This window comes from Lissotriton helveticus, chromosome 7 (assembly GCF_964261635.1).
Source record: "Lissotriton helveticus chromosome 7, aLisHel1.1, whole genome shotgun sequence".
Classification (NCBI taxonomy): domain Eukaryota; kingdom Metazoa; phylum Chordata; class Amphibia; order Caudata; family Salamandridae; genus Lissotriton; species Lissotriton helveticus.
Window position 1 is genome coordinate 102,463,748 of NC_136068.1, and position 13,168 is coordinate 102,476,915.

The 13,168-nt window shown below is 47.0% G+C and overlaps 1 protein-coding gene across 7 annotated transcripts in view; it reads left to right on the forward strand.

The window, feature by feature from the left end:
* Positions 1–13,168, forward strand: part of DIDO1 (death inducer-obliterator 1) — a 337,891-nt gene that overhangs the window by 257,823 nt on the left and 66,900 nt on the right. For all 7 annotated transcript variants that reach the window (XM_078651622.1, XM_078651619.1, XM_078651623.1 and 4 more), the window contains 2 exons: positions 4,062–4,209; positions 6,562–7,099. In XM_078651622.1, the coding sequence (XP_078507748.1) occupies positions 4,062–4,209; positions 6,562–7,099 (686 nt within the window). The remainder of the gene's footprint in view (positions 1–4,061; positions 4,210–6,561; positions 7,100–13,168) is intronic.

The window sequence follows — 13,168 nt, forward strand, 5'->3', positions numbered from 1 at the left end:
TTTGCAAGTGCATCGACTTCAGAATTTCAGTGTTGGTCTGTGTGTTCAAGTCGCTGCTGATCTGGAGGTTTTCTGTAACGCAAAACAGGATAATTGGGGCCAACATATTTGTAAAGGTGGATCAAGCTTTTTACTTTGCACACTCATGTGAACATAGCCTGGTTGACTAATTCCTTCTTGCGTACCCTCTAATATGCAGGCGGGAGGAGGGGGCAATTGGGGGTGGAGGTTCTCTGGTTAGTGGCATGAAAGGATCATTTCTCGTTGTGGCGATTCCCTGGGATGGGTGGCTTGGCTCTCAAAGATCCTGACAAAACATTGATGGACTGACGTTCATGCTGGCTGAATCACTGCCTTTCCATATCAGTTACCCTGACAAAAGCCATGTTATGTACCCATCTGTATCCTGCTTTGGATTTAACACACAAAGAACTAGGTCAATGCCACTTTGATAGGACAGGTTGCCTTTCACTCACAGCTTCCAAACGTTTCTCAGGAGAAGGAAGGCTTTCTGCAGCCTCTTCTGCAAACATTACGTCAGCTCCCAAATGCTCTGTTAGTTGTGTGCCTGGTAAGGCTAGGTAATCCCATTCATACCCAACTCGAACTTGGCTATCCTTCAACATTCCATTAACTTCCTTCACTTTTTTAGTTCTAACTATGCCAGGGGTCTCCAACGTTTTCTGCAATAGCTACTTATGATCAATGAAAATTATCCCGAGCTACTAATATCATTAGTGTTGTAACCGTGGCCACATCAGACAAGATGACAGCCACCATCATGTGTAAGATTATTAGGAGTGATCACCTCAGTTTAGCAGGCACAGTTGCAAACAGTAATATAAAAAGGATTTGTAAATGTGCCATGCCACTTTGTGCATAATACGTAAGACCCATAGCTGCAATGCCCTTGCCCAAAAAAAGCCTAATCATTTATCACAGAAAAATTCAGCTTTAAATATATTTTGAAAATTCAGCCATATTTATCCAAACATCAGTTTGAGTTATAAAAAAACACACATTTTATCTTGAATTTTGGTATACATATATTATTTCGACCAAGCCAAAGCTTCTAATTTAGTAAGCTGGGCTTCAAGCAGGAGAGCAATTTACAGTTTACTGGAGAGCTCCCAGTAGCTCACGAACTACTAGTCAGAGAAGCCAGAGCTCTAGTGCAGCCTATTGTGGGCTATGGATTCCCCTACCAAATGCTGTTGGTAGTTTGGTTATCATTACACTTCATACGCAGAGCCTTCAAAGCTTGAAAGACTGTTCTATATTTCAAATGTACACTAAATTTGTGTACATTAAATTTCTCAGATGTATACAGAAAGCAGTGGTTGAAAATGAAAGCCCCACCCACTCAGTACTTGGAGGCAAGCATTCGCAGCACCCTCCTTTGTTTTTCACTGTCTCTTCTCAAGAAAGACTTTAAGAAGCAGCAGCGGCGTCTTCTCTGCTAAGGCGGAGGAGCGCCGCCCCACTGTGAAAAAAGGAAACATAAAATAACGCAACGTTATCATTTTATTTTTCCACTGAGGGAAGTTTACGGGGCTGGGCTGTGGTACAGCCAACTGGAGAGGTGTAGTTGGGGCACTTAAGTTGCCATCTGTCTTGGGCTGGCCAAACAGTTGTGCGGACTTTGCATGTTCCCCACCAGACTGTAATGTACAGCCAGGTGAAGAACATGCACAAGGGTCCCAGTCCCCATCTGAGCGCCGAACTACAGCACTCAGACCAATCACCATGCTGCTGTCATGGTGACAGCAGCATCGCTATTGGCTTTGGGGAGCTTGTGTGTGCTTCCTGCTGCAACAGAAGAGGACAGTGGCCGGCAGCCACATAAGTAATAAAACAAATTTCCTCCAGCCCACCTATTTCATTGATTTTTCTACCCAACCTCCCCGGTAATTTTCACTGGCAGCTGCTGCTGATAGGAAGTCAAAGTTGCATCAGGCGAATGTTCCCAGAAGCAAAGTCCTTCTGAGAACAGTTGAACTGACAGTAGAATGTCAAATTCGGCACTTAAGTGAATCTTGGAAGAAGTCTAATGGCTTAACTGACGTTCTTGACTATCTGATCGAGTTTACTTCTCTGTATTTGGATTCTGGGGTCAAGAAAACTACCTTGCTTCTGCATTAAGGAAAGAAGGATGCCTTCTGTCAAGCAATCGGAGACCACTTGAAGGCAATCTCTCCAGTCACATCATTGCAAAGAGGGAAGCGTGTCTACTCTGTTATCTTGCTGGACTTTTTGGATGTTACAGGTTGATCATAGACTTGAAGAGTGGCAGATAGTGGGCTATGCTGATATACTTAGAAATGGTAACCATTCTAAGACAAATTCATTTAACAACAAACGCTCACTTTGTGGTGATGATACACTCGGACGCTTCTTTTTGTGTCAGAATAGCAAAGAAACATCTACACTTTCTGTGTATAGGATGGTATCTCCAAATTGCTTCCATTTAATCTGGGATTAGGATTACTCATCCAACCCCCTAAATCCCTATTTCGAGGCTCGGGAACAGACTTGTTGAGTTTAATACAAGATCCAAGCTCAAAGATAGATTTCCACCACTCTTCCAATTGGAAAGAATTATGAGCAGTCATGAAAGCATTGAAATGCTTTAGTTCTTGCATCCCAAATCAACATATGTTGGTGTCATCAGATGAGATGGTGACCGTGACTTCTATATACTACCAAACATTGGGACAAGCTCAAGACCCTAGTTATTTTGCTAGAAGGTCTGTGGTATTGGGCAACCTATATCCCCTTGCCTTGGAAAGCAATTCCAATAAGGGGACTGGATGACTTTAAAGCATATCTTCTGTGCAGGATGTTTCACTCGTGTCAACTTATCACCATCTCTTTCCAGGCGATTTGCAGGAGTTTTGGACCCCTTTTGTCCTGATAAAATGCTCAATGTCCAAACCATTCTCTACCCTCCCTTCCACCCCCCTCTTCTGAGCATCCTCTGTTGATAGCCTGGGGTGTGGACCTGTTACTGGTTCAATGGGCTCAGCAAAGTTTTTAAGCCTTCCAACCATTCCCGTTAATTCCAAAGTTATTAGTCTGCCTTCAAGGAGAAGAAAAGGATATGATCGTGGTTCCATATTGGGTCTGGAGGTCCTGGTTTACCTTTCTGAAATGAATGGTTCTCAGTCCTCCCTGGAGATTTCCAACCTTTCCATCTGGTCTTCTTCCTGTGGGATTTCCTATTCCAGAGGATTGGCCTTGTCTGTATAGAAATTGAGAGGAGAGTATTTCAAAACAAATGGCTCCCAACTCTCACACCCACAACCATTTAGAATTCTCAGAGGCCTTCTATCACAAATCCTACTTTCGCAACTGGAAGATCTTTCAGCGAAGGGGTGAAAAGCAGAATACCTATACTCTGGAGTTTAAATTACCGATCATTATTTAATCCCTGTGGGATAATTATAATTTACATGTTTCTATATTAACTATCGACGCAAATTGGACAGCTGCCAGAGCGTTTAGGGAACCTTGGGGATCTCTGGGAGAAAGGGAGCTTTGCTTTGTTAATTATCTAGAACTCTGAATCCTACACCAATCTGTGCATTGTTTTCCGGAGTTCTTCCTTGCCATGTTATGTCAGTAAAGTATTTTAATCAGATAAATGATAAATGCCAATGTTACATTGAATATTATATCTTCTCCTTGTTGAGAGCGGTCTGGAGATGGTGGTTCATGGACTTCTCTCCTTGCAGGAAAGCACTCATTTTACTTACTGTTATCTTTCCAGTTCCTATTTTATATTTTGAAGTTTAGTTCTACCCTTTCGGTTCTAATAAACTGCAATCTCTTATCTTTGGAGAATTTTAAAATCAACGTGCTTGTGTGGGTGGAGAAAGGTGAATTGAGGAAAATATAAGGCAAACATTTTTATTGTTAGTTTTTTCCTCATATAAAGCCATTTTCTGTATGAAAGCCTGTATTGCAGTAGGAAATAAAGTACATTGATATCACCAACCTCAAAATAACGCTCTTCTGCGAAATCTGTTTTTTTTGTTTATTCTTTATGCGTTCTTTCTTAGGATCCGGAGCAACCGCTGGAACCTGCAAAACCTGCTGCTTCTGAGAAAAGCCGCCCAGTCCTTCCAGACATTTTCAGCAGCATGTTAAATGATACAACAAATCAGCATCGTGCACATCTTTTTGACCTGAACTGCAAAATCTGTACAGGTAAACACATTAAAGGTGTAACTGATGAGAATAAAGAAAGTTACTTGCAGACTGAAGGAACTCTTTCTACCATTCTTTCCGACACATGTTACAAGGGTGTCTGAATTATTGTGTTATCGGTTTATCAATAAGTTTGGGGTATGAAGCAGAGGAGGTTTTGTAGTTTCTGCAAACCTCTTTATTCGAAGCTCTTATATGAAAATTGAGCGTGTCACCATACGTCTTTATATATCTAATGAAACAGATTAGATGGTGTTGAGTGCCATCTGGAAGCACATGCAAATGATCCGGCCATCAACGATCCGATGCAGGAGCTGCTGAGATGGCGACAGTGGGTGGAGTGAGGGGGGTCAGAATAGAGAAACACAACAATGAATATAGAGTCAAGAAAAAAGTCTGGGAAAGCCTGGAAGATCAAAACGTGTTCTTTCCCTGAATAACCCTGCTACACCGAGGCACAAAAGACTGTCTGACTGTCCTACAGCTACAGTGCACTCCCTTACTTTGCATGCTGTTAACTACTGATTTTTTTTGTTTGCTCCCATATCAAACCGTGGGTGGGTGGTACTGTTTTTTGCCACCATGAAATTGTAGGGTCTCTTGCAGTCTACTGGTTTTTATGGCCTCTCTTGATTTGGCTAACGTTAAGCCAGAATTCACTCCACATGCTTGAGGGAACTAAACAAGGCGCCAGTAGACCCAACTGGTCTAGATGCTGCACGGAGCTGCCACATTAGGCGCTCTAGCAGTCCAGACCACCCATACGTGAGGGCGTGTTGGGTAAAATGTAATGTGGAATTGAAGTGGTACTCAAGACTGGAAGTGTTTACCTGTAGTTTTATTTCCTTATTGCCTCCATGTCTGTGGCTTGTGGTGCCTCCTTCATCCCTAGCTTGCCCTGCATGTTGCAACAGTGCCCGGCCCAGAAGCACATTATTTTCTTTTGAAGCTGAAGGCCGGTAATTGGTTGGAGCTTGCGCCTGCTTACAGCAGCTTGCAACAGGGTGAAGAGTCTGGCAATAAACACTTTTAAACCCACAGTAGAGCTGCTACTCCCCATCCACTTAATCACTAGTCGCCAGTAAATCTGCTAAAAAAACTGTGACTAGCAATCCAGACTCCGTTACAGGTTGTGGATTGCCTGCTTTAGAGACGTCCGGTTAATTCTAAGAACTGCAATTTTTTAACCGCTTACTGGCTTTACTTGCACCACTTGTTTGTTCCAAAAGTCTTGTCCGTTTTGTAAGTTACCACATGTTCTCACTCATTGTATGTTTCATAGATTCACATGTTTGAACGATTACCAGTCTCCCCCCATGTGAACCCTTTAATTAATGTTTACATATTGTGCTCTTGTTCTCTGTGCTCAAATGCCACATTTTGTGCAGTGCGCCTGGAGCTGGGTAATCCCCTGGAGCACTACACACATTCAACTTTTTTCCCTATTTTGGACATTCTCATCTTTCCTGAAGAGCATCAGTAAAGGAAGGTTTTGCCTGTCTATTTTCTTGTGAGGGGCCGTCCACTAGTTCCTGTAAGACAGATGTTGTGTAGAACCACGCACCAGGTGCATTTACAACCATCAGCATATTCAAAGAAATGTGAGATCTGCCCCACTTTCTTTTGCCGTCTCTGAAGGACGGCAAAGTAAAGACATCCTTGATTTCTAAGACGATTCAGCATGATGCACCAAACAAGACATCTTCTACATTTGGTCCAGACATATTGGAGCTACTAGGGCAATCTTCACCCTAGCCACTTCCAGCTGTACTCCTTCATGCCTTCAGTTTCTTCTGAGGAACAGCTTAAAATTCTAGTCCGGGTTTAATTGTCAGTGACAAACCAGGATAAATAAACAAAATACTAACTTCTCTTTCCTAATTTTTCATGGACTTCAAATTTGAAGTCATAAACAACCTCCCTTCGTCCTCTGTCTGCACGGTGTCTCGGATTTTATTCTTAGGCAGGAGCCAGACTAACAGGGAACAGCGGTACTGCTGCTTTTCTTCAAGACTCATGGCTACAATAGTTTGTTTACCTTTCTAGCCTTAATTTCCTCTGGTTTCCCATTAAATAGTTTTCATCATAGTATCTATTAAACGTGCTTCAGATTCTCACCTGGCTAGTCAGTTTTTCAATACATTGAAACTCCCCATGGTGTAGATTTAGGATAGTTCAAAGTAATCAAGGCTACTTGCTGCATGTGCAATGAATGAAGGGACTATCAGGAATATGTTGCCATTTACCTTAAGAGTGCATTCTTTATTTTGCACAGGTTTCTTCCCCTTTATTCTTGACATTCTGAAGTTACCCTGCACAAGTCTAACTTTACTGTTTATCTTTTCTTCATAGGTCAGATATCCGTTTCTGAAGATGACGTAGCACCAAGAAGATCCAAAACCTCGTTTGCTCCTGCCAAAAAGACTGAGTTGAAACACAAGTCTGATTTTAGAATGAAGACTGAATCCATGGCTACTGGACAGCCTACAGTGGAGGGGCTTGGCACTGCAGACACCATTTCTACTTCTTCAAGCGACCCATCCCACGAGCACACTGTAGAAAAAGGTTCCACCACACAGGGTGCCACTAGTGATGAATCCTCTCTCCCCATGCAGTCATCCTTCTATCCTGACACTAGTGCTGCAAGAGTGGTGACCACTGTAACAGTGTCTGGGAGAGACCCTAGAACTGCACTGAACCGTCTGCCTCCCACCGTGACCCCTGCACCAGATCCTTCCGCTAGCCCAGCAAGAGACAAGGTTGCTGTAGAAGAAACAAAACCTGAAATGCCAAAACCACTTTCAACCACCTTTCCAGTTCCTAAATCTATTCTAATGAAGCCTTCATCGTTGGATCCCAGATATTTGCCATCATCTTCACTGAATCTCAAGTGCGTAATATTTGTTGAATGCACCCGAATTCTTAACACTGGTACTTTTTGTGTCTCTTGTTTATTATCACATGCACACATTATTTTATATGCAGCAGAGGATACCTTTTAGTGTAGTTTCTGGCCACACAGCAGTAAAAAAAAAGCTGTGTACAAAGCCACTGATGAAATATGAGGAGTGGTAGAGTAGATTTTTTTGTAGTATTCACGTCTATCTACAAGTAGATAAAGTGATCGCTGATCATGTGAATGGTGGGTGTGGCTGAATATACAGAAGCACTGTTTCTAATAACTGAAGATCATCACATGGTCAGTGGTAGAGCCGTGAGCTGGACCAATCAATACCCTGGACTCTCAAATGTAGGTTAGAGAGAATGTTTACCGTTGTCTTACTGAACTGTATATTAGATGCTTTGTAAAATGTCTCCGCTCCGGCACTATTACCACTAATAGGACCGAGACAATTGAGACCAAAGCTAAATCTAATTAGTGGTATTGAAATCAAAGGTTGGGGCGGTACTCCTCAACTGCTTTTCACAACAGCGCCCCTGTAGATGGCTGCATTCTTCACCACTACTCTATGTGGCATGCGGTACCTAGGAGAGGGGTGCATTATTTGCTTGGTTTGTAGTGTGAGATGTATGTCTAAGTTTGATGAATAAACAGACAGCACAGGTTTTAGGGGGTGGGGGGTGTGGTGTTGCATACCAACCTAAGACGGCCTCTTAGAGCTAAGAAGAATGATGGAAATTTGTCAACAAAAGGACGCAATCTTGTGAATGAGATGGATTACCCGAAAACCGTTACCTAAGTTGACAGAGCTGTAGTCTGTTGAGGGAGGACTATGCAGGACAGTGAAGGAGGTAGAAAACAGCTACTAACGATGGATTAATTAAAGGAATTGTGGAAGGTCTGTATGCATGGTAGAATGGCTGAGCTGTTCCCTGGGAAGGGGGCGGAGGTGCCACAATCAAGAGATCCCCAGGGAACAGGATGCAGCCACTTTCCTAAAACGTTTGAAGCTGCCTTCCTTCATGGATACATGTACCACTGTACTGAGAGCTGGAACAGGAGCTAGCCTGAGCTATTTTTAAGATGCTACATGCACTTCGGTAGTGTTCAGTGTGGTAAAACATTGGATTCCTGGGAGCCCTACACTAGCCTAGCCTAGTGTACGCTTCCAGAGCTAAATAGCTCCCTATTTTACCTTTTTTGCTGTTGCAGTATGACCCTTTTGCAGCGTGAATCTTTCTGGATTCACTATGCTGTGCATTATTCCGCGGTCTTGTGGTTGGGTCCGGATTCGTAGTCTTTTCTTTGTTTTTTTTTTTTTTCTCTTTGCCCAGGTGGGCGTCGGCGTCACACCCCCTTTGGGTGTATTTCCGGTGACGTCGGCATGCTTCCTGCGGAAGCTCCCACTCTTGGGCGCCATCTTCAGATTCTTTTTTTCCGCGGTCGGGTCTGGATCGTTCCCGTTTGGGCTCCAGACATTTTTGGAGAAAGAAGAAAGAAAATACAGAAAAGACGAGGAGAAGTCATCTGAAGACTCCAGGGGACTTCACCGACGAAAGACAAGCAAAGATAAGGCGTTTTCCATCCAGATCTTCGACGACCGTCGACGAACACGCGACCAGAGAGGCCCTGGACGCTCGAGGATGGACAACACGCCGTTCAAGTTCTGCCGTAACTGCCACCACAAGTACGCGCAGAAGGACCAGCACCCGGTATGCAACCTTTGCCTACCGGTGGACCACGAAAGCGGAGACTGCAACGCCTGTTCCGCCTTCACCCCGAAGACCCTTCGTGTGAGAGAGAGGCAGAGGGTAGCACACGCCGCCCTGCAGGGGAAGGCCCCGACCCCGTCGCTCTACGAGCTGGGGATGTCCTCCGAGGAAGAAGACAACGCTGCCGCCGAAGACGACAGCTACACGGTCGTAGAGACCGATTACACGAAGACTTCTGACAAGGTAGGAGACTCTTCGGCCCCCAAGAACCCGAGAGACTCTGAGTCTCGAAAAATCGAGGGCAAGACCCCGAAAGCGCCGACGCCAAAAAAGGCGGCGTCCGCGACTACTCCCAGGCCCAGCGGATCCTCAGAGAAGGAGTCCCCGGCGCCGAGAGCTGCTGATCAGCAGAAGACGTCGAAAATCGTCCCCGAAAAGGATCGATCGACGAGGGAGAAAGACCCGAAACTGTCGACGACGACCAGAGACCCGATATCCGGTTCGACGTCGAAAACTTCGACTCCGAGAGGCACGGCGACGAGCCATCCGTCGAAGAGAGCGGCGGAACCATCCGACGCGGAACACGCGGCCGAGATGGAAAAGAAAAGAAGGCGCCTCGAGGCAGAAATGGAGAACTTCATGCAGCGGAAAAAAGATTTCGACGCAAGGATGAAGGCCTTCACGATCCCTCACAAGACCAAGCCACCAGTGCTGGAGGCGGTCGAGGAGGAAGAAGAAGAGGTCGCCGAAGTCACCGAGCAAGACCAGGACGTCGAGGTGTTCGACGACCAGGAGGAGTACGAGAATCCCCACGAGAGCTACAGCTATGGGGAGGAAGATGAGGGCAGGACAGACACAGAGTCGGCGCCCTATGACCTTCAGGAGGTAGATTACATCGATGTCGACACCGACAGCCCGGAGGAGGTGGTCGACACCTACCCCTCGAGGCCCTCGCCGCCGGACGACATCGGGGCCTACAACGCGGTGATACAATCTGCCGCAGCAGCTTTCAAGCTCAAGCTCGACGAAGAGAAGCAGAAAGCAGACTTCCTTCTGGAAACATTGCTCCCAACACAAACGAGGAGCCAGTTCCTCCCGATGCTCGAGAGCGTCTTGGCTCAGGGGAAGGAAGCTTTCAGGGAGCCCGCAACATGCAAGGCAGTAACTCCCAGAACTGAGAAGAAGTACAAGCATGCCGCAAAGGACCCGGCCTACATTCAGGGCACGGTCTCCGCAGACTCCATTATCACGGCCACAGCAAGGAGGAGGGCTAACGTACCCACTACCTCGGGCCCGCCACCGGATAAAGAGAGCAAAAGGATGGATCTGGTGGGCAGAAGGATCGAACGGAATGCCGCGACCCACTGGCGCATGGCTAATTCCAACGCCCTGGTAAACAGACACATGTACCAAATCATGGAGGGACTGGGGCAGTTGGTGAAGGACTTGCCCCAGGATGCCAAGCAGAAAGCCGAAAAGCTAATTGAAGAGGGGAAGAATGCTGCAAATTCTTGCCTTAAGACGGCCCTGGATGGGGCAGACACCGCCAGCAGGCTCATGATGATGGGCGTCACGGAAAGGAGACACGCCTGGCTCAGGATATCCGGTTTCAAACCGGAGGTGCAACACAGCATCCTGAACACACCATTCAACGGCAGTACGCTTTTCGGACAAACAGTTGATGAGCAACTCAGCCAACTTAAGAAGGATAACGAAACAGCAAGATCCATGGGAGCATTGCAGTTCAGAGGGAACAAGAGGGGCACCCCGTCACGGAGGCCCGGCGGGAGAGGCGGAAACCAGCCAGGTACATCACACCAGGCTTTCCAGCAAACGCACCAGGCAGACTCGCAGGGTCAGCAGGGCCATCAGAAACAGCCCTGGCAGTACCAACAAAGAGGCCAGTCCTTTCGAGGGAGAAATGGACGGGGACAAAATAGAAGAGGGGGCCAGCAGCCCACCTCCAAGTGACTTCAAAAAAATCCGTGTGCCCACCCACAAAAAAGATCCCAGGGGGCAGCACGTACAGATGGGTCAAGACAAACTAGACACCTACGACCACAGGACACCAGTGGGAGGAAGATTAAGATTCCACCTCCAGGAGTGGAGAGGAATCACATCAGACAAATGGATCCTCAACATTATCCAATTCGGATACTGCATAGAGTTGGAGGCGAGGCCAACAAACAGAAAACCAAGAAGAAAGCCGCTAGCAAGCAAGCAGCTGCAGTGCCTTCAGGAAGAAGCAAAAGAACTCCTGCAGAAGCAGGCCATAGAAAGGGTACCCTTCAAGGAAAGAAACACAGGAGTATACTCAACATACTTCCTGGTACCAAAAGTAGACGAGACAATGAGGCCCATTCTCGATTTACGGTTCGTGAACAAATTCATAAGAACGCAAAAATTCAAAATGACCTCCCTGCAAGAGGTGCTCCCACAGTTGCAGACCGGGGACTTCATGGTCACTATAGACCTCAAAGACGCATACCTGCACATCCCAATGAACAGGAAGCACAAGCACATGCTCAGGTTCACCGTCGGAGAAAGCCACTACCAGTTCACGACACTGGCCTTCGGTCTAAAATCGGCACCAAGAGTTTTCACAAAGTGCCTCGCAGCAGTCGCAGCGCACCTAAGAAGGCAGGGAATACATGTATACCCTTACCTGGACGACTGGCTGGTGAAAGCAAACTCATACCAGAAATGCAAGCTGCACGCACATACAGTGACCAGCACGCTCATAAACCTGGGGTTCTCCATCCATTGGAAGAAATCATCAATGGAGCCGGAACAAGTGAAGATCTTCCTGGGAGCACAGATCAACACCTTACAGGGCAAGGTGTTCCCCAGCGAGAAGAGGGCGAGGGCGCTGGTGAAGGAAACTCGCCTCTACCGGAAGGGACAAGCTCGGACAGTGAGGACGGCGAGCAAGATCATGGGGATGATGGCATCATGCATCCACCTGGTACCGAATGTACGACTCCACATGAGACCCATTCAAGAATGGCTACAGGAGCAATGGTCACAAGCTACAGGCAGTTGGGAGGATCTAGTGGTTGTAACGCACGCAGTGCAGAAGGAGATGACATGGTGGACCATGGAGAACATAGCAAGGGGAAAGCCTCTAACGCCCCCAACGCCAACAGTGACCATCACCACAGACGCATCCCTGAAGGGATGGGGCGCTCACATGGAGGAGCTCAAGGTGAGGGGACTGTGGACACCGACGGATGCCACAAAGCACATCAATTACTTAGAATTGAAGACAATCTTCCTTGCACTGAAGGCCTTTCAAACAAGACTGTACAAGCACAGGGTATTGATACAAACAGACAACACCACTGCGATGTTCTACATCAACAAGCAGGGGGGCACACAGTCCGCACCGCTTTCAACGCTGGCGCAGGAGATATGGAGATGGGCCATCCCTCTCAAGATAGACCTGCTAGCCATACACCTACCAGGGAAGGACAACATACAAGCCGATTGGCTCAGCAGGCAGACATCGGCATCCCACGAGTGGGAGCTCAATGCTCAGGAGACAAGATACCTGTTCGACAGGTGGGGGACACCATCGGTGGACCTGTTTGCCACACGCCAGAATGCAAAATGCCAAAACTTCGCATCCAGGCAGCCCGAGGAGGGGACACTGGGGAATGCCCTAGGGATAGATTGGTCAAGGACATTTGCCTACGCCTTTCCCCCGATACCACTGATGCACAGAGTACTGAGCAAGTGCAGAGCGAGCAACATGACACTGATACTGGTCGCACCGCAGTGGGCGAGGCAGACCTGGTACTCGCAGATCATGGAGATGACACAGTGTGCACCCCACAGATTCAGCAGGAGGAAAGATCTACTGTCCATGCAGAACGGAGAGGTACTGCATCCAGAGCCAGAGAGCATGAGCCTAGTAGCGTGGCTCCTGAGGACATAGAGTTCGCACATTTGAGACTACCAGAAAGCACCCTGAGGGTACTTCGGGAGGCACGAAGGCCCAGCACTCGAAAGTGCTACGTTGCGAAATGGAAAAGATTCACAATATGGTGCAGACAGGAAAGACTCCACAATAAGATGAAGAGGGACTCCACAGTGCTAAGGTACCTGACGCACTTACTGGAGAAGAACCTTAGCTCATCCTCGTTAAGAGTTCACTTGGCAGCGATAGTAGCCTACACAAGGGGAGAAACGTGCAGGAGCTTCTTCACATCACAGGTGGTGAAGAGATTCCTAGAAGGAGCGAAAAGGATCGCACCACCCAAGCGGGTGCCGCCACCTGCATGGAACTTGAACACAGTCCTAACGGAACTCATGAAAGAGCCCTTTGAACCACTTCACAAGGCCT